At 43.3% G+C, this 24,762-nt stretch overlaps 2 protein-coding genes across 3 annotated transcripts in view; both read right to left on the bottom strand.

The window, feature by feature from the left end:
• Nucleotides 1-2,176: 2,176 nt before the first annotated feature.
• On the bottom strand, nt 2,177-13,600 carry ENPP5 (ectonucleotide pyrophosphatase/phosphodiesterase family member 5). The gene is made up of 4 exons (XM_059469638.1): nt 13,374-13,600; nt 10,661-11,530; nt 7,422-7,598; nt 2,177-6,100 (listed from the first exon to the last, which is right to left on the bottom strand). The coding sequence occupies exons 2-4, from the start codon at nt 11,523-11,525 to the stop codon at nt 5,730-5,732; spliced, it is 1,413 nt and encodes a 470-aa protein (XP_059325621.1). The 5' UTR covers nt 11,526-11,530; nt 13,374-13,600; the 3' UTR covers nt 2,177-5,729.
• Nucleotides 13,601-15,399: 1,799 nt separating this feature from the next.
• RCAN2 (regulator of calcineurin 2) overlaps nt 15,400-24,762 on the bottom strand; it is an 84,594-nt gene continuing 75,231 nt past the window's right edge. For both annotated transcript variants that reach the window (XM_059469644.1, XM_059469645.1), the window contains one exon: nt 15,400-21,786. In XM_059469644.1, the coding sequence (XP_059325627.1) occupies nt 21,626-21,786 (161 nt within the window). In that variant the 3' untranslated portion in view covers nt 15,400-21,625. The remainder of the gene's footprint in view (nt 21,787-24,762) is intronic.

Raw genomic sequence — 24,762 nt, 5'->3', positions numbered from 1 at the left:
AAAATCTGTGCTGTTACTAACAGGGTATTGGATTTTAGCCTGTTGATATTCTAGAGCAGTAGCTGGACTGAATACAGAGTCACTTCCTCATCCTGCCATATTTAAATAAATTAATTACATGCACCAAGAGGTCAGGTTAATGAGTAGCTACAAAGGGAATGTGCTGCAGGGAATGTGTCTATGCCTAGAACCTAGGCTTAGATATGCTGTAAAAGGGAGGATGCTTGAATTCCTATGTTGGATAGTTTTGTTAGGTTCTGGTAATTCTGCTAATCCTGAGTGGGATCCCCAGAGGGTCAGTCAGAATAACTGGAGATGCTTTGCATCACATGTGTTTGGAAAGGCTTGACTGACTTTACCTTTCTGGCAAACATCCTGTCCTCCACCTGTGAGTTTGGGGTTCTTTTCTAGAAGCTAAAACTGATCAGGACAGTATTTTCTCCACTCTGTTCCGTCCCCCCAGCAGCTGTCACACAGAGTGGCTGATGTGCTCAGTTCCTCTGTGCACCCCCTCCCAGGCAGGTGGAAAAGCTACAGCAAGGCTTTGGTGACCAGAGCTGTAAATGCTGACTGGAGCAGGATGGCAGAACTCTGACCTGAAACAGGAATGTTGCTACAGCTGGGAAATCAAAGTCTAAATGCATTTCTCCTCCTGGCTCTAAGGCAGCCCCTTCTGATGGGAACTGCTACAGGCACTGAGCTGCTGTGACACCAGTGAGTGGCTGTGTCTGGTGGAAATCCTTATCACCCTCTTTTCCTTCTCCCTTTAGCAGGAAGATGAGAAAGTGCTACTGTGGAAAGGGTTTAAAGAGGAAATTTTAGTGTTAAGTAAGATAAACTATATTCCAGTTGCACTGTTGATTATTTTAATTTTCAAAGATGTGGTATGGTCTGTAAAGGTGCTGAGTGTTCTTCTGGCACAAAGGGTTTCACAGTAGCTCTTGTACATCCAGTTTCACACAGATAATGTAAAAATCTAGAAAAAATATCCTCCTGTCTTTAAGACATGCAATTGACTTATTTAAGGATGATTATTTTTAACAACAGAGCCCTAAACATGACAAAACATTTCCACTGCCTCATTCTGGTTTGTGTGAAGTATTTCTCATGAAAGCCAGTGGCTGATTTCCTTCTGGGCAGCCAGTTCAGAACAAGAACAGCAAAGCTGTGGCTTGTGCTTCCTCAAGGCTGTGATAAAGGGACAGTAGTTTGGGACAACATTTCATGACTTGCTAAATAGACACAGCTCAGCAATGGTCACACAGGGCAGGTTAATTCAAGCGAAGTTCCTAAGCCTTAGCTGGCTTTGCAGTTTAGAGGGGAATAGGGGACATTTAGTGACACTTCCAGCACTGAAAGCAGATGTTTCATTACATTGACTGCCTCCACACAGGGACACTCCACACTGGGTACAGCAGCCCTAAAACAAACCCCTCTGGGGTTCTGTGCTTTTTGGGCATCGGCATCACAGAAACAATTCCAGAATTGAGCTGATTGCACCTGACTACAGCTCTGAAACACTGCTTTCAGTAACTCCCTGCCTACACACTGCCTGTGAAAATAAACAAATAAACCAACCTTGTGTACCTCCAAGGACCAGACCACAGGGACAGATGTTTGCTGTAACATGCATGGTAGCATCTTTTATTGCAAAAAAAACCCCAGTAATAGAGGTTTGTTAATAGGATTCAGATAAGGATTTCATTATGGAAAGGCTGGTACCACTATTGAATTTATAATTTTCATGTGCTTGCAACAATTTTTGTAGTTTACTATCTAATAAATGCTATATCACCTTTACTGTAGGGCAAACATGCCATGAAAGGTTTAAACAGCAGCACAGATATGGCCAACACAGCATCCATGGCATTATTTAAGCAGGGAAGGAAATTGGGAAGTAAGCCTGTTAAATTTCCATTTTACAGAACAACAGGACCCAACCACCGCACATTTGTCCTTCTCCCACATGCAGGTCAAGATTCTGCTGTTCACACTTGTGACAGAGGTCAGGGGAGCAGGGGGGTTGAAATGAGCTGATCTTTAAGGTCCCCTCCAACCCAAAGTATTCTATGATAGTGTGAAAAGTCAGTTTGTGCAACATTTCATCTTATAACAGACTTGGCAGTTCTGGGTTAGTGGTTGGACTTTTCCAACCTAAGTGATTTAATGAATCTGATTTTTCTCTTTTTTTTTTTAATTTTGATACTGCATTTCTTGTAGCAGTACTACTGCAGCTCTTGACCAAGAAAGTCTGGAAGATTTTTTTTTTTTAGTAAAAGAAACTGGATTCCCACTATTGGTAAGCCATACCTGTTTTTTTCATATATGGCAGCAAGGTGGGAAACAAGAAGTCTGTTACATAAGAAGTGTGACCTAAAATTCCAAACTTCTATCACACTTCCAGTTATTTTTAACAAAGGCATACACTTTGCAGAGTCCAAAGGCATACACTTTGCAGAGATGCATACAAGTTGAAACCATTCTTCTCCAGTCATCTCCCCCCAGTTCAATTTTGTTTTCCAGAAGTGTTTTCAATGAAGCCAGCACTCCATGCTTGACAGCATTATAGCAAAGATGTATTTTAACTTCAGCATTTCCAAACAAGAAGAAACAAAGAAAACATTTGACATCTGTATGCTCCACAGGTCAGTAATAAACACATCATGCATCATTCTTGGTTTCCAAGTTTAAGTTAAGTTACAAGCAGTACACAGTGTACTCAAATTTCAATAAACTTGTTTGTACATCATAGAAAGTATCAGATACACAGAAACCAAATCCCACATCCCCCCATCCAAAAAGGTGTCTGAAAAAATGTCACATCAGAGAAAAAGTCACTGCTTTTCTCCAGTGGCATCATCTGTGCTTTCAATTTCATTAACTGATACCCAGTAACTTAAACCAGGGCAAATGTCCTAACAAGGAACTACCCAAGAGGTACCTGCAAATACACCTAAGAATAAAGGAAATGTTTGACCCTAATCTGAAATACCCAAATGCTACAAGATTCCTTTCATTTTTTTACAAAGTTTTATTTTGCCCTCCTCAAAGAAAGGCCTCACAGTGCAATACAGAACAATGACATCAACAATTCTCACATTTGTGTCCCCAGCCTATTCTGGCATTATTGTTACCAAACCCTTTGTTGGGGGAAACCTACTGCTCTGTCCTTGCTGCATATCTGGGCAGGTAGATCTAAGTCCCAAATGACTGATGAACACTGACAAACTTTGCCCCCTCCTTAAAATCAAGGGTCACTTTGGCTGATGATAGAACTACACTTGCCACAATTAAAGTGGGGCTTAAGGAAAAGCTCTGAGATTACAACCCAGTTATTGTTACATCTGCCATGATCACTGCTATGAAATTACTGCAATGAGAAGAATTTCTACTAAAGCAACATGGTCCAAAGCAGAAGCAAGAGGTGAGGGTTATGGCATTGTTATGACAATTGCCACTGTTATTGCCTTATCAAAGTCTGAAGATCTTCCTTTAAACACACAATACCATTGTGCTATAACTCATTTTTAAGCTGCAAATGGGCAAGAAAAGGTGGACTCAGTGCATCAGTTTGCTGTGTGCCATCCACTTTTTGGGAGGTGGGTAGGGAAGGGATCAGTAACAACTCAGAGGTTTGGGTTTTGTGCTCGGACTTCTCTGATCTCTGAAAACTGCTGTGAACATGTTACTGGTATTGTGGTTCAGCTGGAGCCCCTGCAGCACTCAGTTTTACCTGTGCCAGTAAATTCAATTTCAGGCACAGCTAAGGGCCAGCTGCACCAAGAATCAGCCCCACAGACCTTTTCCTTCAGTGTTTCCTTAAGAAAATGGCAATGCAGGAAAACAAGGCAGTTCACAGCACTGAGTCAGCTGGAGTTCACAGGATTATCACATACATCCCCCAAATCAAGGGCTGTCTTCCAGCAGAGCTGCATTTTTCCTGCCTTCCTAAAGCTACAATTACAGCTGAACTTTCAGCACAACTCTTAAATTGGGCTATTTCATTGCCTTCCCTCTGAAGCATTCCCTGCACCCAAATGTGGCCTCTGGAAATGCCCACATCTGTCTGCAGGACAGCTTGGTGCTAAGCAGGTGTCCCTGCCATCACAGATAACCACAACAGATCTTCATTAAGTCTGGAACTCAGCCCAGCAAGAGCAGTTTTGTACCCCAGCCCTCCCTTGCAGAACTGACTGTCGTGCCCTTGGTTTGGCAGAGCACATCCAAAGCCCAGGAGTTCCCATCCTTGCCCTCTGCTGGGGGCTGTGCATACAGACATAAACTGAATTAAAAATACTCAGTCTGCTACTTCTGCACTAATTTTGAAAGCTTCTTTCTCCTTCAGGCATCGTACTCAGCAACAAAATGCTGAGAAATACTCTGTCATCTCACAGGGAGAAGAGGAGAGCAATAGACAATAGACAACTTTTCTCACTTCAGAACGTTTTTCATACAAAATTTAGTCAGCAGATTCTCACCATTTAAGTGAGCTCACAAAAAACCTCACAGCTACACTAGCAAGAAGATTTATTGCCACACACAGTGAGAATATGTACCTTTGTTGACTCAGAATTATTATTTTTCCCTGACAGAGGTTTTCCTCTGGAAAATTAAACTCCAGTCTTACACCTTTTTTTTTTTTTTTATTAATAAAGTGTGCTTTTTCAGATTTGAGAACATTTATGGCTTAAGATTTATCCAGCTGCCCCTTAAACTGCATGTGTAATCCTGATCATCCCATTCCAGGGCCTACCCAGACAGAGCAGATAAAACACAAGTCACAAGTCAAACTCAGAATCTCCAGTAGCAGACCAGGGACAAGCCTGATAACATTCTGAAACCAGCCTGAGCAACCTTGTTCCTTAACTTATTCACCTTCCTTAGTACCACAGAAATACAAAAGACTCCATTTGGATATACAGGTTTGGTGCTTGTACATGTCTTTATCCTGCCAGCTGCATGGAACTCCTACAAAATTTATTGCAGTGCACAGGAAATTTAAAAAAGTAAAGACCTACATTTACCTGAAATCATATCTAAAGTGGCAAAAACCTTTATTTACTTAAATAAATTTTTAAAACATTAAGCATCAAGCAGTTTAATGCTGATTGCTAAAGGCAATGCCATTTAAGATTTGTATTTTGGAGCTGCATTAAACACAGTAATTTGAAGAAATATATGTAACTCTAAACTTAGACACCTAGCACTGCATGACCTAGCTGAATAATCATGTTCTTTCCTGCAGGATTTAACCCACCAAGTTATCTGTAATGGTGATCTGTGCAAAAGCTTCCTTGGGCAGGGAAGGAAAATACTAACAAAGAAGTTTAGTACCATTCAGTGACTTGTTAAAATCAAAGAGACTCAAAAAAACCCTCAAAGAACAAAACAAAAAAGAGGGTGAGAAATGAAATCACCCTTAATAGTCTGTGAGGTGCACCCCAGTTGATGTTATTTCCCTAAAAATAGCCATAATAAGGTACTTGAGGTCTATTGTCACTACAGGTCTACACACACAGCTTCCCAGGTTTACCCCGGATATCTTCAAGCCCTGGGAGTTGGAGTGGCTGCAGTGTGAAACAGGAATGTGCTCTCTCTCCATCCCTGGTTGCAATGGATCAGCATCCATCTCCTTTCACTCCACATATTCATGCTAATCCCCCTCCATTGTTTATTTGCTTTGTATAGGCTTATTTTAAGCCACAAAGAGGAAATAATCCCAGCTGTTATTAATCTTGCAGCAGTGGCTGGGCAGCTTCAGTGTGTCGGATTTGCATGGAATTTGCTTGGGCAAGGACAAAATGCTTAACAAAAACTGCAGTAAAAACAAAAACAAGCAAGCTGCCCAGGAAGACTCCTACCACAGTGGAGTAGGAATCTGCACCACGGCCTCCAGGAACTTTCTCAGCAAGTATATCCTCCACAGCACTGAAGGAACCATTGTTGGGCAGTGGGCTGATGGCCAGCAGGTGGCACAGTAAGGGGTACAAGTCTGTAGCATTCATGAATTGTTTGGTGGCATTCTTTCTGAAAGCAGGCCCAACTGCCAAAAAAATGGGATGCATTTCTGGTACAGTGTTGTCATATCCATGATTACCAACTAGAAATAAAAGATAGATAAAGGTCAATATTCCCAAGTTGCAGAACAGGCATTGAACATTTTCCTAGAATTAGTAGAATGTAGAAAAGGCACAGCATCCTTAGAGAGGGTTGTTTTGACAGCACAAATGTCTCCTAGCAAATACTAAATCTCAGAATTACAAAGAGAAAATACCTAAAAACCCACAACAGAGAGCACTGTTTAAGAAAGAGGGAGGAAAAAAGTGAGCTCATATGGCACTAACAGCACTGTCAATGGCACACTGTGTACACCCACACTTCCTTGATTTTCCTCAAGGAAAAAATACCAACTTTGCAACTGGTCCAGATCTCTTAGAGAAAAAACCAAACATGTAGAGTCAGACTGTCCATGTGATTCCAAGGAGACACTTTGAAATTTTGTCCAATTTTGTGCACCATCAACTCTTCAACAAGGAAGAACTCACTGGTGGATGTCCAGTACCCACTCCTGACAGGGGCATTAAAAACTGGGAAAATGTCAAACACACAGGCACAAGAAGGTGCTTTCAGCAGCTACTGAAAATCTTGTTCAGTCTTGCTGATAACACACTTCAGGTTCAGAACCAGCAGCAAAGTTCAAAAGGTTCTCAATTAAAAATGCAAGAACTGAGCATGTAACACCTGTATTTTAGGTTACCAAGAAGTTACAGTTCACTGCCTCCATGCTACCTATAATAAACCTCAAAACTGGAAGGCGAGGAGCTTCAAAGTGTGGGGGTTTTATTCCTCCAAATCACCTAGAATGCATTTTTTCCTCCAAGGCAAATGAAAATCACCAGTGTGCAGTAACACAATATCCAAAGACTCTTTGTAGCAATAGAATGAGATTACTCCAAGTGTAGTAGGATCCAGACAAGCTGAGAACATTCAGAAAATGTTCTTGTATCTTCCAACCCAACCCTTCTCCAGTAAATAACTAAAACATGATAAAACAACCCTATTCACTCTCTATTCAACATATTAAGTTGCAACTTTCCTTTTTAATCTCTCAGGAAGTGCTTGTTGGTTTGCTACATCCTGAAAGACCTCAAGTATGAGGCCACTAAAACACGTGTGATTGATCTTATCTCAGCAAGTTTCATGTTTAAAGAAACAGTAAGTGCAGATCCTCCTCCTCTAACAGTAGGTGCTTCCCATACCATCAGGAAAAAAAATTATAAATTTCCCACACTTTAGTTTTCCTTCCCAGCCTTAAAAAAAATAAAAAATGAACATTGGTTGCTGATGCTAGGAGATAAAGTACCACATAAGGTCCCTGCCTTGGAAGATACAGCAGAACACTATAAAGCCAGAATACTTACGTAGAAAACCATCAGTCTTGTTCTGGACAATTTCCCATCCTTTATCAGCCACTGCTAAGATGGGCTGGATTTTATGGTTGTGTTTGTAATGAAATCTATCTGGAATCTGCTCCTTTTTATACACAGTCATGTTGGGATGAGCATTGGCCAAAGCTTCATATACTTCATCCAGTTTGCCTTCAAACAAACAAAAGAGACAAAAGACAAAAATTAAACATATCAGTATTTGCTGAACTCATCAGTAGTTCAAATACAGCTGAAAGAAGAGGGCAAAATGTACTTTCCCACAAGTGAATTGTAACTGTAAGAGACAACAGTGTGTGCACAGAAGTTCCTGTGAGAAACCCAGAGCCTCAGTCACAGTAAGATCCCCCTCAGCACCAGACTTCACAGCCTGTTCCCAAGCAATAACTGCCTTGCTAATTTTAGAAAAATCCCTCATTTCACAGTTATCAGAATGTAAGCTTCTCACAGGAATTAGTTAGGAAGCATTCAGTTGTCTCCTGGAAAAGGAACCAAACCTTCCTAGCTTTGTGCAATGCCTGAAAGCAAGAAGACACCTCCTAAACCTGTTTGTGAGGTAATGGCTGCATTCAGGCCAAATTCTGTCACCTAGCTGGCTGTGACAACAAGTGACACTTTTCATCTATTTTAAAGCAGTTTGTTGCTTTCCTTTATTATTCAGTAACAGCCACCAGCATGAGCTACTCCTCTGCATTCCCAGTGCCTGCTCCTTTCCCTTCCCTAGTCACAGTGAGCACACACACTCAAGAGCTCTACTGACATTGAATAAATAGGCATTTCCCACCCCCAATTCTTTATTTGCTTACTTCCAGTTTCTGAGCTTGCCTTTCCAATAAAAGCCACTGAAGAGCCACAACCAGTTGGTCAAGCTGGCTGTTACACCAGTGCACAGAATGGAGGAACAGAACAAACAGCCAGGAACACAAAAGCAAGTGCAGGAATTGACATCTGACCAAATTTCTTCATTCCCTTCCTCCACTGAAGGCCAGATTGCTATTGAGAGCCATGGAGGGCACACAACAGACTCCTGTGACACCCCAAATCCTCAGCTCTGACTTGGGTGAGTATTTGTGTGACACATGCAGCTGAATGCACTGTGTGTCTGCAGGCCCCTTTCAGACTGCCATTCCAGTATCCATGGAGTTCTGAATGGATATCAGTGACAAAAATCTGGGACAAAGTGGCCAATGTTTCTAAAGAAACCATCTTCCTTTTCCCCCTCAGTTCCTAGAATCCAGTACAGAAATTCTGAAGGAATACACATTAATTTATATATTCTGAAGAAAACACATTATTGTTTCTTATGTCAAACTGGCACAAAAAAATCACTAAATTAAGAAACAAAACAAAGGTCAAGATGACACAGCAAAAGTGAAGGTATCAGTTACAGCCACAAGAAGAGGGGCTTTAATGCAGCATTTCTAGGACTATATTAGTAATAAAGTGAATTTTGCTCTGCCAGCTTTCTGTATGGGCTGGCAGGGAGGAGAAGCCCCAGATACAGCAAATTTGATTTTACCCCAATGATCTGAATTAATATATTTATATTAAATGCAAGAAAAAGGCCAGCATCACCAGCAGTGGTACAGCTTCTTTGTGAACATCTAGTTCTCCACACACACTAATGCACCAGCATGGCTAAATAATGGTTTTAATCCATCTCTTGGGGAAGCAATAGCCAAACAGTTAAAAGAAATTGCTGCATTTTTAAGCATTTAAACTCTTCCTCAATCTCACTAAGTTTTACCATTCCCTTGGTTTAAGAAAGACAACTGAATAGCAGGTGAAGAATCAGTGTTATGTACTTAAGCACATATTAGCTCATACCTGAACTGACAGTGACACTCATTGTTTTATAATAAAAATCACATCTGGTACCACTGAAGGAAAGAATTTTAGCTGTGCTCAAAACTAATTCTTGTTTATTGGTAGTGTAATAAATACCTGAATCTCTGGGCAAAATCAAATCCAAGCTGTTCCTGAAATCCACTGAAATGGCTTTTTTACTGTTCTGTCATCTAATTGCAGCAGAGATGCTGTTTCTTTTCAGCATTTAGCAGACAGGAGAATCAAGTTACACATCTTAAAGTTCTCCTTTACTGCATTAAGGAGATGTCAGCACTGAAGTTTACTTTTACAGCTTCTTTATTTGCCAATGAGAACATCTTGGGCAACCTCTGTGGGGATGAAGCTTCCAAACTTGGCTCTTTTATCCCCACAGAGAGAAACAGCACCCAGCTACAGGGCCTGACTGCTCAGACAGCAGAGACCTCAGTTTGGACATATTCACATTTGAATCTGGACTATTCTTCACGTTAAAAATGACAACACACATTTGTTCATGCTTTAATTAAGTGACTTACAGGTCACTTAATTCTGAAAATACTCTCCCTGCTTAGGCATTAAATACAGAGTACTATATATCCATTACTTATGCAAATGTTACAGAATTCTTAAAAAACACCTTTTCAGAAGGTCACCTTGAAATTCAGCTTCCAAATTAGCACTTTTTTGTGTGGGTAGGGGTGTTATTTTCCAGGTTTACACTTTTGCACCAAGTAGTTTAGAGTACTTGACCATCAAAATAAAAAGCAGATGCATTAGTGACACTAAACATACACCTGACACCTCAGCAACCCTTCAGTGACTGCAACCAGATTTCAGATTTTGATTCCAACATTGTTCTTGCCCACCTTTATCTAAATAAAAATGGTATAAATGTAACTGGCTGGCTGTTCAGCGTGATGGGGAAAAAACTCAGTGAACTACAATAGCTGGCAGCCAATCAAATAGCCAACAGAGGCTTTCTTTTTATCAAAGTTCCCCATCTGTTCTCAGTTTACTGTTTGAGTTAGAAATATAATTCTTCCACTATGGCTTCAGCATCTTGATGAAAGGCAAGATATGTAACATTCAGGTGTTATCTATCTAGAGCACCATTCAGCCTTGATAATGCCATTAGACTATCTTACTTCTCAAAAGGACTAAAGGATCCTTGGCAATATTAGCCAACAGCAAACAGATTTGCTCCCTTCTATTTTCTGAAAGTTCAGCCAGGCTTTTGGCAGAGCCCACAAAAAGAACAAAGGGGTCCTGCAAGTACTCCTTGTTCAAGGCTGATGTCCTACTGCCATCAGTGCTGCTACCACCAACTCAGTCTGTGAAGTTTGGGTACTCAAGCACCTCCTCAGGAAGGTTACTGCTGTAGTTCCTACCTTCTTTTGGCAAAATGGCAACTGCAGGGGAGTGGTCGATGACTGCATAGAGCTCTCTGCTCACGTACTGATCAAGCTCAATGAGCCTTTCTGAGGACGACTGTGACATTCCGTGATCACTCGTGACTATGACATTGATCACACCCCACAGCTTTGCTTTCTTCAGTTCAGAAATGAGATATCCCAGCTTTGTGTCAATGTCACGGATTACTGCTCCCATAAATGGGCTCTCTGGGCCCAGAAAGTGTCCAGACTCATCAGGCTGTTCCCAGTACAGGAGACCAAAGTTGATGGGGTCTTCTGATGTAAACCACTTGATGAGCTTTGCTACCCTGTCTTCAAAGGGAACAGATTCATTGTAGGGCATGTAATGTGTAGGCAAGACTCCATGTATCTTCACATCTGTTCCAGGCCACATAGCAGCACCAGATTTGTGTCCTTCCCTCTGGTTTGTCACCCATATTGGACTGGCCTCTTCCCAGAACTTGGAGTTGTGGGTGTTCATTTTGTTCAGGGAGAAGGTTTCGTTCAGGACAGGGTCATACATCTCGTTGGCCACGATGCCGTGGCTCTCAGCATAGAGCCCTGTCACCAGGGTGTAGTGGTTGGGGTAGGTCTTGGTGATGAACACGTTTGTCACCTGCCTGACGTGCACCCCGCTCTCCATGGCATGGTGGAAGTTGGGGGTGGGCACCCTGTAGATGTAATCCCAGCGAAAGCCATCAAAGGACACCAGCAGCACCCCGGGCTGCGCTGCCTGGAGACACGGCGCGCTCGGAACAGAGAGTAGGAAAATCCCCAGGACTTTCCAGTAACTGCTCATGGCTGTTCTGGAAGGCATCTGTCCCCTCCTCTGAGGCAACATGGCATCTGTTGAGCAGAGGCAGAAGTTGTCAAAGTTGTAACTTAGTTTTAACAATGAGTGGCTAAAATATTCCTTATGTATTTATATACTCTAAAATACATTTTACAAAAGCATGAAGTGACAGGACAAGGGGGAATGGCTTCAAACTGCCAGAAGGCAGGGTCAAATTAGATTTTAGGAAGAGATTATTTACTGTGAGGGGGGTGAGACCCTGGAACACATCCAGAGAAGCTGTGGCTGCCCCATCCATGGAAGTGCTCAAGGCCAGGCTGGACAGAGCTGTGAGCAACCTGGTCTGGTGGAAGGTGTCCCTGTCCATGCCAGGGACTTGGGACAAGATGACAATTAAGGTCCCTTCCAACACAAACCATTCTGTGATTCTAATTCTGATCATAAGACTCAAGGATTTTGACTCCTCCAAGCTATGACAGGCATTCCTCATCTAAGTCCTTATTATGTCCTTATCTGACACAATATGACACATAATTTCACTTTGTATTGGCTTGTGCTCCCTTGCCCCAGTTTCCTCCTGTTCTTCTCAAACAATTTCTCGTTTAAAACTCAGATAATTACTCAAAGCAAGATCCGTGTAAGAACCCTCACACAGAACTTCCCTGTCTGTAATTGACCTAAAATTTCATGCTAATATTTCTCACTTCTTGTTCAACAGCATCATTTAACCACAAGACCAGATATTGCTCAATCCAATCCTGCATATGGGTGGTATCAATTTCGTTACAGTTCCCTTTAGGTTCCCATTTTTCAGCAATCCTCTGGGACTCAATCACCTCTGAAATTCAGCTGAAAAACAGTGAATATGCAACCAATAAACCCATCTTAATACTCAGAGTACATAAATATCCTAGTGAATATAAGAAGTTATGGTATAACAAGCATCTGAATACCACTGCAACAATGGAATGGGATCTGTGGCCGCCCCATCTCTGGAATTGTCTGAGGCCAGGTTGCACAGGGCTTGGAACAACCTGGGCTCATGAAAGGTGTCCCTGTCCATGGCAGGGGGTTGGAATGAGATGAGCTTTAAGATCCCTTCCAACCCAACCTACTCTGTGATTATAGGATTCTGCAACTTGCAGGCAGTAAAATGTTACACCAAACTTGTGTGTCCCTCAAAATTGAAATCCAGGCCTTGAGTTCTGCTAAGAACAATCTGACATTCCAGAGAATGTCCTAATTTCCCTTTCAGCAAACAACACAGACCTAAAGGCTACGGATTACCTCAAATCCACCTGATGGGGGATTTCTTCCAGCTGAACCTGAAGGACGAAGGGACAAAACAATGTTGTGTTCATCAGAATCCCAGCTGCCAAATTAGACATAGCCCATAAATTCCCCTTCTGGGGAGGGACATGTATAGACTGAAGTGAAATCAAGTCTCTATTTCTGAATTTTACACTACTAATGAACTCATCATGATCTATAATTCTTTTATTCTAATTCCTTCACTGCATGCTCTCAATAAATAATAAATGACGGCTGGTTTGGGTTTTTTCCAAGGCCTTCTCATACTGCTCTTCTGCAGATACAGCCTAAGCACATCCCCTGACCGGGGTCTCTGCAGAGCTCGGCACCACAAAACTCTGGGGACCCGAGGGGCTCCGTGGGGACGAACCCACCGCACTGCCAAGGGCAGGAGCTGCCACACGGACACACGGACGGACAAGACAGACAGAGAAGCGCCCCGGGCCCCGCTCGGCGGCCGCCGGAGCCCAGCCCACGCGAATGCCGAGCCCAGGCCGCCATTCCCCACACGCAGCGCCCACACACCCACCAGCCCGGGCCGGAGGAGGCCGCGCACCCCCCGAGCCCCGGAGCCGCCGCCGTTACCTGAGGGGCCGCGGAGCAGCGGCTCCGGCCCGGCCCGGCCCCGTCCCGCCCGGGAGCGGCCCCGGCGCCGTCACTCAGAGCGTGCGGGGCGGAACGGCGCGGGGCGGGCCCGGCGGGAGGGGGACACGGAATTACGGAATTAATTGCGGAATTACGGAGGCACGGCGTCTTTTGGTTCGGGAGAGAGCTCTGAGAGCACAGATCCAGCCTGTGGCCGAGCACCACCGCGTCAGCTGAACCGCGGCCCTCAGGGCCGTGTCCAGTCTTTCCTTGAACGCCTCCAGGGACGGTGACTCCACGGCCTTCCTCGGCAGCCTGTTCCAGTGCCGAATCATCATTTCTGTGAAGACATTGTTCCTAATGTCCAGCCGAAACCTCCTCTGACTCAGCTTGAGGCCGTGTCCTCTTGTCCTGTCCTTGTTCCCTGGGAGCAGAGCCCGATCCCCCCTGGCTGTCCCCTCCTGTCAGGAGCTGTGCAGAGCCACAAGGTTCCCCCTGAGCCTCCTTTTCTCCAGGCTGAGCCCCTTTCCAGCTCCCTCAGCTGCTCCTCCTCAGACCTGGGCTCCAGAGCCTTCCCCAGCTCTGTTCCCTTCCCTGCACACGCTCCAGCCCCTCAATGTCCCTCTGGAAGTGAGGGGCCCAGAACTGAACACAGCCCTGGAGGTCCCAGCTCAGGGGACAGTCACTGCCCTGGCCCTGCTGCCACATCGTGGCTGGTACAGCCCAGGTGCCTTTGGCCTTCTTGCCCACCTGGGCACAGCTGGGCCATGTCCAGCTGCTGTCCCCAGCACCCCGGGTCACAGGTGAGGTGACCTCGGGTGGTGTTCCCTGGTACAGCCCAGGCACAGATGTCACAAGCGTTGTAAGGGCGTTGCTGCATGTCATAGAGCTTGGGCAGGGCTGGCTCTGCTGACTGGAAAACAAAGAGTAAAATTCATTCTTTGGATATCTGGAAGTGCCTCTTCAGTTAGAAATAATAATAATTTTAAAATTGCTGTTTTTCTATCAACCTTTTTTCTCCTCTTGTGTTCTGAAGCTCTAAATTTTCCATTTGCTTCCCAGAAGATGCTTTTCCCCACCTTTTGATGTCCAGACTCACAGCTATGTCCTGGAATGAAAATGAATTTATCCTTCCCCATCTCACTAGAATCTAACCTGCTGAACTGGACAAAAATCCAAGCTAGGTTTCCACCTTTCCTAGTTGAGGATCTGTGTTATGTATGAGTCCAAAGTCTGTGTCCTGTGTATGTACACAAACCCCACCCCAATTTATGGCAGTGTACAAAACTCTCTTCTTACTGGTGCGTTGGAACACAGAATCATAGAATTGTTGCACACAAGCACTGCCTATCTACTAAATAAATAAATATTTTGTATATATTTATATTTCTAAATTTCTATTTTTATATGTATATCTATATACATATATGTGATACCTTTCTCCCTTTCACCATACCACCAGGGATTGTACTAGGGAACAAGGCTCTTCTAATTGTTTTCTTAATGTCTTTTTCCCCCCTCCTTCATTACTGCTGTCCTGTTACAGGTGTGAGGCTGAGCTAGTCCAAGCCCAGAGAATCACATTGCTGCTGTGCCTGGTAGAACCTGCGTGGACGTCGCTGTTCTGCTCCTATAGGACAAAGTCCACTATGGGATTCCTGGCTGTGAACCCCACCAGAAACTTTGGAGAAATGGAAAAAAGTAAAGTTGTTATAAAACTGCACCTGTGCGTACTGAAATCTCTTGCTGGGTGTCCCTCAACAGCAATGTGCTGTCCCACGTTGTTACTCGTTAGCTAGAAAACACTCTGCTCACATTTACTGTTGTTTCAGGTTTGATTTTCTGGGATCTAGAAGTGTTGGGAGCTGCCTCTGCAGTGGCTGGGATCAGTCACTAGAGGGTACAGGTGCACCTGGATTTAAGGAACAACATGAATAGCTGGAAATTTTAATATTTGCCTTGGATGCCAGAAATGGCTCAGCTGCTTAACACTGATATAAAATGAAAGTAAAGCACGGACAAGGAGTTTGCTAATTCCACCAAAATGTTTAATACCATAATAGATTTTCATTGAAGTACAGCGCTAATGTGAATATTTGTACAAAATATGTGGTTAAAAATAGTATTGATTTATAATATATACAGATATGTCACATCCGTGTCAGAAATGCAGACACTCGAATGAAACCATGAGAAATGCTTTTAAATCTACAACAACATACACGAAATATTTCTGCAGCTACCCACAGTAGGACAACTTGCCAAACTGACACTTAAGGATCCACCAGTCCTTACAGATGGCATTTCTGTCAGAAGTTTCTGTACAAGAACTCTGCTCTAAAATGGATTCAAAACATTTACCTTCATTAACCCAACAGTGAAGAGAACACATCTGTGTGACACTAATGTAGACACAACTTTCTCGCACTAGATATATGATCAGTTACAATAATTTGTTAAAAGAAGGCTGATTTTCTGGTGAGAACAATAGAGAGGTTTAATCTTTCTTGCTGGATACTCTTAATGTTGTGAGTGAGCCCCTGATTCAAATGGGCTCTTACTACAGCTCTCAGGTACATGACTCTGCATCCTGAAGTCTGTTTTAAGGTTCTGAATATCTTAATTTTTCATTAACTTCAAGGCTGCTCACACTTCACAGCTTTCCCAGCCTTACTCCAGCAAGAACCTCCCTAAAAAAGTCCCTATTTAAGCTTTGTAGCTGCAGCATCAGGACACAATCCTATATTAAGGTGACTCTTGCTGCAGCCCCAGAATCTGTGTAGTTACTGAACAAACTGACAGAAGGGGAGAGACAATTCAGGCTGGTTTTTTTAAGCTTTCTGAGCATCTCTGCAGTAGGGACTTTCTTGGTTCCTGCCATTCCATCCAGAGTGCTGCTCCTGTTCTGCCTCTAACAGTGCTGGCTTCTCTCCCCTCCAAGCCAAACCAAATACACTCCACACTTCAAACAGACCTGTGGGAAAGAGCTTTTATAACACTTCCTGCCTTGTCCTTTTACCCTTGAATGCTGCAGTCTACATGTATTCAAAAAAAAGAGCACAGCTACTGTTATAAAAACATCTCTTTTTAAGAGGAGCCTGGAATATTGAAATGTGCTGTACTCCCCCAGAAGATGGATTAAACCAGGAAAAGCAGTGTTTGGGGTTTTTGCTAGTCAAGAGCATTGCATGATGCTGAGCATAAATGAGGGTCTGGCTTTAATCCATAGCTGGTTTTGTTTTTTGATAAACCAGAATTAAAAGTGATCTCTTAGGCAAAAGGGAATCAAGGGCATCCAAAAGTATTTCGTTCACACTAGTATGTGAGAGAAAGCCTGAAACTGCAAAAGTTGAGTGCTGAGGTGTTTGCCACTAAAGAAGGACCAAAAATAAATTCATTGAATATTTTTCAGAGGATCTGAAAGTGCTGTGACTGTGATCAGTCTGGTCCTCTGGGACACAGCTCTCTGCCATCCCCAGCTGAAGCCCTGAATCTCATTTCCCAGTGCTGTGTCCACTGCCAGGCACGGTGGAGGAGCCACAGCCAGCCTGTCACAAACACAGCATTTCAGTTGGGTGGATGAAGAAACTCATGGTGGTGGGGGAAGCTCTTCTGGTGCTCAAAGTGAAGAATAAACCAGGCTTCCTGCCTTTCACCTCTAAAAGAGGTGGTAAGAACCCCAGAAGAAGTTCACTATTACTTGTTTTTCTGATTAAAACACAGAGGTTAAGGCCTGTCCTTTTCAAAGGAATTAAAGAGCTCAGATTTTACTTCTCCAGTGAGGCTCCTTAAGTGGATCTAATTTTCAGAATGATGAACAATCATCCTTTGAGAAATGAAGATTTCTGTGTGCCAGGCACACAGAAAAACAAATCATTTTTTCAAATCCAGATTTGAGCAATTCAGTATCAGAATTTCACAGGATAGTTATCAGCAAACTCATCTCCCAGTTTCCAGTCTTTTGCAAGACCCAGCACAAACTGATGCAAGAGACAACAATTAGTTTAAATTTTTATAAAAATGAATGCTGACAGACCTCTGACCCCAGCCTGGCTGGCAGCTGGATGCCATGTTCCTTGTCCAAGCACTCATGGCCACAGCATCACCCATGATTATAAAAGCACAGTGAGAACCACATCAGGGGGCTGGGACGTGTTGGGCTTTTGCTCACCAGGGACTGCACTGCAGCTTTTTTTGTGTACACTGAGCCAAATCCACAGCAAGCCAGAGCAAGTTCACATGACTGTGAAACTGCAGCAGCTTAAAATGGAACATGGCATAGCCTGCCAACAAGAAGGCAGCTTCCCCCTTAATTGCTACTGAAACAGAGTTTGGCCTATGTCACATGTTTAAGCATTTTCAGTTCTAGCAGGGGTATACACCACACTACTCAGTTTATCGATATAGTTTAACTCTTTGAATGTTGCTTTTCCAAACACCAGCGCAAGCAGAACACAAAAATACTGTTTGCCATATTTATTATTTTAAACTAAGCTCTGAATTATACAAGTGTAAAAGTGATTAATTAGCCAGTAGCTTTTTAATACTCCTATAAAATATGACTAAATAGAATATTTCAAAAGTTATGTACAATACAATGGAAAAGCTCATGGCATCTGTGACAGTGCTCAGACAAACCACTGGAATTGCATCCTTCCAGGAGTTCAGTCCATTCCTCAATATAAACAACAATCTGTATTTTTGCTGAAAGCTTTTACAGTGTTGCTGAATGGGACAGAGCAGGGGGAAAGACCAAAAAAAAAACCAACCCACCCTTCTCACCCAATTTAGAATCAAAGTAGTGCTACAAAATTTATGCCTGGGGAGAATTTTTTACAACCTAAAACACTTTACAGTGGCTATGGCTGTGGTCTTGCTATGGTTGAGGAAGGGATGCTCTTGCCATATTTTCTTGGCTGAAAACAAAGTTTACTGGAGTGTGTCTGTGTATGTTAGGAAGGGGGGAGTTTGCACACTTGTCTTAATTACAAAAATCAAGGCCACAAAAATTACTTGTTTTGTTCCAAAAGAGCAGATTCTAAAACACTCTTTCTCCATGCACTGGAAATGTTTTCATGCTTTAAACTGTAGTGAGGATGTCATTAAAATGTCAGTTTCATTTCTGAAGAGGTCAGAAAGGACAAGTAGGCAGCAGGCAACAGAAGCAGCAGCTGTACTCCCCTGATTTTCTTCTTTTAATTTCCAAAGAGCAGCAGGAGCCATGTCCACCCTTCAGAGGCCCCAGGGCATCACCTCCAGCTGCTCCCTCCAGTTCCTGCTTTGGGGAGGAAATTAAAAGGAGGTAGGCTGTGCCACTGTGCCTCAGGAGTCACAGTGTAACACTGAGGCTCCATTCTTCCAGGGCTCCAGCAGGAGAGAACCCCTGACACCCTGTGCGAAGTGCAAATCAGAGTGGCTGACCTCAGAAAAGCAAATTCCCACTCAAATTAGTAGGGGCTCTGCCTGTGATTTACTGAACAGGACAACTCCCCTTCCAGATAGTCAGCATTTTTTGGAAGAAGCATTCTTTCCATGTCAGGCAAGAACCAGCCTTTAGTAAAACACTAGCTTCTCTCAAGAGTCACAAATGCTTGTAGTTTGATAATACGGATATTATTCCAATAATACATGAAACACTTCCTTTTTTTTTTTTAGGAAAATGATCATTATTTTATCACATACAGGTGATATATAAGCTTTGACCATAGAGACTGCTTTGAATTTTCAGGTTTGTAATTGTGTTTCTATTTCAATGCTCCAAGCAATGAGCCATGTCCTGCTGCCTCCTGGGTAGCACCACACAGCTTTCCAAAGCACGGAGTACTCACTGAATGAGGCCTCATTTTAAATCTGTTTGAAAATGCACTTTGAGGAAAGAACATTTAAGGTCCAGTGCTTTAATTTGCAGTGTAGTTTTACATCATTTGAGGCCAAAGTACTTAGTTCAGAACCATGTCTCTCCAAAGTTTGAGGACATGGATACAAGGACAAGACTTGGCCTCCTACAGTCTTGCCTTTAAAAAAATCCATTAGCAATGATATCTGATCATCTTACTGGGCATGGACATCACGTCCAAACCCTATGGACATCAGTGCTGGGTGTGTTCTCAAAAAGCCAGTGGTGTTACTGCTGGAATATCCTTTGTGGCCTAAGATGGTGTTTTAAACAGGATACATTCCTAGGCTGTGACTAACAATTTGTTTCCTTAAATCAATTTTAAATGTATCACTGGGAAAATAATTGACATGGCACCTCTAAGGAGTTACTTTAAGAAAACTTCACACCTATATCATGAAGATACTAAAGCCCCATTTTCTGTTCAGTCTCTGCTGTATTTAATGAGTAGTATTCCATCAGTGTAACAGCACACAACAATGCCCATAATGCAGTAACAATTATCACATTATGGAAATAAAGAACTGCATCTCATCAGAAATACCAGGAGGGGCTGTGGTGGTCAGAGGCTGAACTATGTGAGAATGACAAGTCCTCATTCCCAGATGTCCTCACCTTGCAGGCTGGGAATGCCATCTCCTGTCCTCACTGGCAGAGCAACACGCCTGTTGTCCTGGAAGTGCTGCCAAGCCAAGACCCTGCAAAGGGGACCTGACTCTGCTGAAGCTTTGTAGCATTGCTGCTAATTAAGGGTGTGATGGAACTCTCCCTCAGAAACCAGATCTTTAGGTTTTATGACAAAAATCTTGATTGCAGAACCTAAGCTGACTTTTCAGATCCTAGAATAAGCTTCCAAGATGTACTTACTTATTTTAAGCTGTAAAGGATTTTAAACCATGGAGGCTCGCTGTGCCATTTTATAGTCACTTTGGGGAGTACAGCTGCAGCTAATTAGCCTAAAAATCCCACCATACCTTACACATACACTCAGTTTCTGCAGTATTAATTTCAGTGGAACTACTCATGTGCATAAATTAAGCGCATGCTTAAATATATGCAAAATCTGAGCTCAAATGTCTAGAAAATATGTTCTCCAAATGACAAGTATGCCTTAAAAAAATAAATCATCATGGAAGGTCTGCCAGACAGGGAATCAGGGACCTGTCTGCTGTCAGCCATGATGCAAACACAGAACAGTTTTTGTAACCCAGTATATATTGCAAGTGAAAGAAACATGCAGGATGGGGTGAAAAAAGGGGATTCAGTTGCATGCAGTCTAATTTCAAGTGTGTAATTATGGTCCTGTTTTCTTTGGCCTAAAAAAGAAAAAAAAAAAAAAAAAATCAACTAACCTCTGCTCACCTCCACAAACCCAAACTGCATACAGCTCAAAAAGGGTTTTGAAGCACAGGACACGGGAAGGGAAAAGGGCTGAATATTAGAGATGTGCAAGTAATTACTGACAATTTCAGGGCTATTCACCACACCATTAGGAAAGCATTCAGCCTGTAATGTTACTGGAACGTTCAGCTATGACAGAGAGTAAGGAATCCCATCTTACATGAGCAGTCAGTCACCTCCTCTCCCTCAGACCCGAAGAGATGCACCACTCATCCCTTGGTAGAAGACGAATTGACAATCCCTACTGATATTCTGGCTCCCTTCTCTCCAGAGAGAGGAACTGACCAGACCCCCCCAGCAGCTGCTGCCTCTCCCCTCAGCCCAGAGAGCTCCATCTCACATCCCTGCCACCATTTCAGACCACCATTCTCTACAGCTATTGCTGGAAGAGGGTTCTTTTCTGTTGTTTCTGAAAATGTTGCAAAGATGGTATTCCTTACAGAAAATTCCAGGGGGGTGCAAAGGCCACCAAGCTGCTAGTAGAGTAAAAACAACTCACCTACTCCCCTTAAAAAAAAAAAGGAAAAAGGGAAAAAGACTGTTGGGAAGTGAGGAGGGCAGAGGAGCAGGCTGCTGGATGAAGGGCAGTAGCAATCCTGGGAGTTTGAATACCAAGACTGATATTGGCCTAATTCCCACCCAAACGATCTCTGGTAGTGGTGTTTCAGTATGCAAATTACAGCTGTGAAAAGATCCTCAGACTGAAACCAACCCTTGTTTCCTCAGCCTTTTGTCCTTTCCAGCTAGATCTATCAGTTGGTGTGTGATATGGTTACAGGTACAAAGATCTTTTTCCTAGCCCTTTTGTTACAGAGGCTTGATTATTGTGAAGGGGCTTCAATGACCTTAATGTCCCGGTGCTCAGAAGGCAAAGGCTGCCTTTCAACAGAACAAAGCAAACAAAAACCAAGAGCTGTGCTGGAGGAGAGAGAAGTGCTGCTTCTGCCGGAGAGGCTCAGTTAGATACAGGCGGCGGCACACCAGGGCGTCGAGTTTGAATGATTTTTGGCTTTGGAGAATTCTTTGGGTCCTCATCTTCTTCCATGTCGCTGTCACAAACGTGCACTACCACACTGGGAGTGGACTCTGTTCCTGCGTGCAGCTCGTATTTCTCTCCTGGAAGCAGAGAAAAGCAATCACATCAAACGATGGCAATCTGAGTAGCAACACAGCCCGTGGCACTCCTGGACTGCAGAACACTCCACACCCGGGTAGGGAGCTGAGTGTGTGCTAAATACAAGAGAGCACCAGCACGGCTGGACTCCGTCAGCTGCCACAACACATCCTGGGAATCCTGCCCCTGGAGGCAGTTTGATCCCAGGTCTGTAAGGCATCATAAAATACACACATCCTTGTGTCTGTAATGGGTTTTGGTACTAATACTGGTGGCCAATGGCACTGAAATAAACCCCCAAAGTAGGCAGAGGAAGGAGAAAGAAAACAAAATTTCATGGTTAAAAGATGAAATGGAACCCAACCTATCCAACCTGTGGTCTGAAGTTATTTCACACCTGTTAGGTTGGGGTTATTCTTTATTTTTGCTGTGGCTTTCCTTCAGTCCCATTTAAAGCCCAGTTGCTGCTCTTAGACAGATTTCAACACTTAATCTAATTTCTCCAGAAATAAATTCTCCCATATCTCTGCTGAAGACAGATTTTGAGTTTCAAAGCTCTTTAGCTAGGGCTGTAACAAATTTTGTCTCTACAGATGAGATTACAGAGCAGTCTATAAATGCTCACTAGAGAAGGCTGAATGCCTAAACAGTACATATATTTTCTAACTATCTACATTCCTTATTTAAGTCTCAACACAGTACTCCTCTGAGAAAGATGAACATGGCGTTTTTTTTCCACAGAAAATAATCTGAATTGGAAGGGACCCACAAGGATCATGGAGTCCAACTACTAAGAGACCCATATGGGCTTGGGTGGTTACCTACAAAAGTCCATAGGCAAACAAAGGATCAGACATAGGGCTTTGAGTCCTGAATTCAGCCTGCTGGCACTACATGTATTCTCGATTTTACATGGGATACAAGTAGGCACTGGTAATAAAATTGCTATAAATGAATTTAAGACTTTAAAAAAACCAACTTTGCCTGCAAAATCTTCTGAGATGAGGGAGGTGAGGCCCCAGCAAACCCAGCTGGCCTCTGTTTGTGGCAGAGTGGCTCCTAAATGCTGCACCACTGGCAGAAGCCAGCAGTGCCACATGTTGTACCATGGAAGCAAACAGCAGTCCCTGCCTCAAAGCACTTATGGCTTGCTTGTGGCACTAATTTGGAGTTTTATTTGTCTGCCACTTTGTGGCTGAGTAATTCATGTGAAGAGGGGGTTTTAGGTTTGGCTCTGCATTAGCACATACAGTTCTGGGACTGTGCTCCCATGCTGTTTGTGCTGACAAATTCCTGGTCCAAATAAGCTTGGGTGGCTTGAGACTAGAGGACACACTGTATTTTTGCGTGAAAACAAGAAGGCAACTAGTGAATAATAGCTATAAGCCAGGCATCTTGCTGTGAGAAATATTTTACTGCTGTGATACCATTAATGTTGACATTTAACTGCTCTATTTTTGGCAACCTTTCCTCTGAATCCAAATCGAGCAAAGCATTACAGGTCTTGCTGATAGGCTAAAATATAAAAAGAGAAATAGCTTGGTTGTGCTGCATTGAGGAATTATGTGGTTTTTCTCTGCCCATTTTCCCTGCGGGCCTCAGCTAATTTCTCAGCTCTGGGCTGACGTCAATGCCGCCAGGCAGCACCAGGGCTGCGTTGGTCACTGTCACCGAGGGCTGCATTGGTCACTGTCACTGCAGGCAGCGTTGGTCACTGTCACCGAGGGCTGTGTTGGTCACTGTCACCAAGGGCTGCATTGGTCACTGTCACCACGGGCAGCGTTGGTCACTGTCACTGAGGGCTGTGTTGGTCACTGTCACCGAGGGCTGTGTTGGTCACTGTCACTGAGGGCTGTGTTGGTCACTGTCACCACGGGCAGCGTTGGTCACTGTCACTGAGGGCTGTGTTGGTCACTGTCACCGAGGGCTGTGTTGGTCACTGTCACCGAGGGCAGCTCCCTCCGCAGTGCCCTCCTCCTACAGCAGCACCGCCCAGCAAATCACACCCACTGCCCTCCTAAAAGGTAGTAATGCCACTTCAAATGCCACATTCTTTTACTGCTCAAATCCCTCCCAGAAGAACTCACTCTTTCTGCTGAAAAAGAACAGTGAAAAAAGTACAGACGCAAGGAAAAATATTCAGATGCCTCTGGCACAAGGAACTGCAGCAGCAATTAATGTCACTTTGCAAACCAAAATGTGGTGCACTCATGAATTAGTTTTTTAAGGCATAAAGTTATTTCTGAGCATAAATGAGCTGCAGACTCTGTTCTGTAAGCAAACAGCACAAAACCTTTTCATGACTGAGTTGGGAACAGGACAGCAATAACTCTGGGACTTTTGTACAGCCATATCTTGTTCCAAAGTTCCACTGTTTGAAGAAAAACACTAAGGTGATAAGAACAAAATAATCCAATAGGTACAGCCAGATTAGCCCTTCCCTTCTGCTGCTTCCCTGTTTCTTTTTTTTTTTTCTTTTCTCTTAAACACCATTTGCAGCATAAAAAAAATAAAAATTAATGAGCTAAGCCTGCAGCAGTTCAGCTACTGAAGCAATGGTTGAGTCACTGGAGTGACAAGACCTAGGTTCTCCCAAGCTATGAGTAGCAAGTTGAATTAACATAGGTAAGATTCTTCTATTTCTGTACTGCCACCCAAGCATTTGTCCAGTGACCTCCTTCATCTGTCTCTGACATGGCCTTCTCTGTGTTCCCAGGCCCAACACTGATCCATGCTCCTGCTTCTCCTGCTTGGCTGGAGAATTCTTACAGGCTAGCTTAGCCAAAGGATTCTTGGGGACAAGGGTCTTTCTCCTCCAGCTGTCTTTGGCCTATCTCTATCCAGTAATAATAAATTTAAACCTTTATATAAGCTAACAGTGGCAACTCACATAAATTTACTAAAAAAAATATCATAAAATTTATCAAATACACTCTGCCCTTCAGGAAGAATTCAGCTGTGGCACATCCACTATATCG

This window comes from Ammospiza nelsoni, chromosome 3 (genome assembly GCF_027579445.1).
Source record: "Ammospiza nelsoni isolate bAmmNel1 chromosome 3, bAmmNel1.pri, whole genome shotgun sequence".
Taxonomy (NCBI): Eukaryota; Metazoa; Chordata; class Aves; order Passeriformes; family Passerellidae; genus Ammospiza; species Ammospiza nelsoni.
The sequence above is the reverse complement of the archived record's forward strand: the minus strand, read 5'-3'. Positions and strand labels throughout refer to the sequence as shown.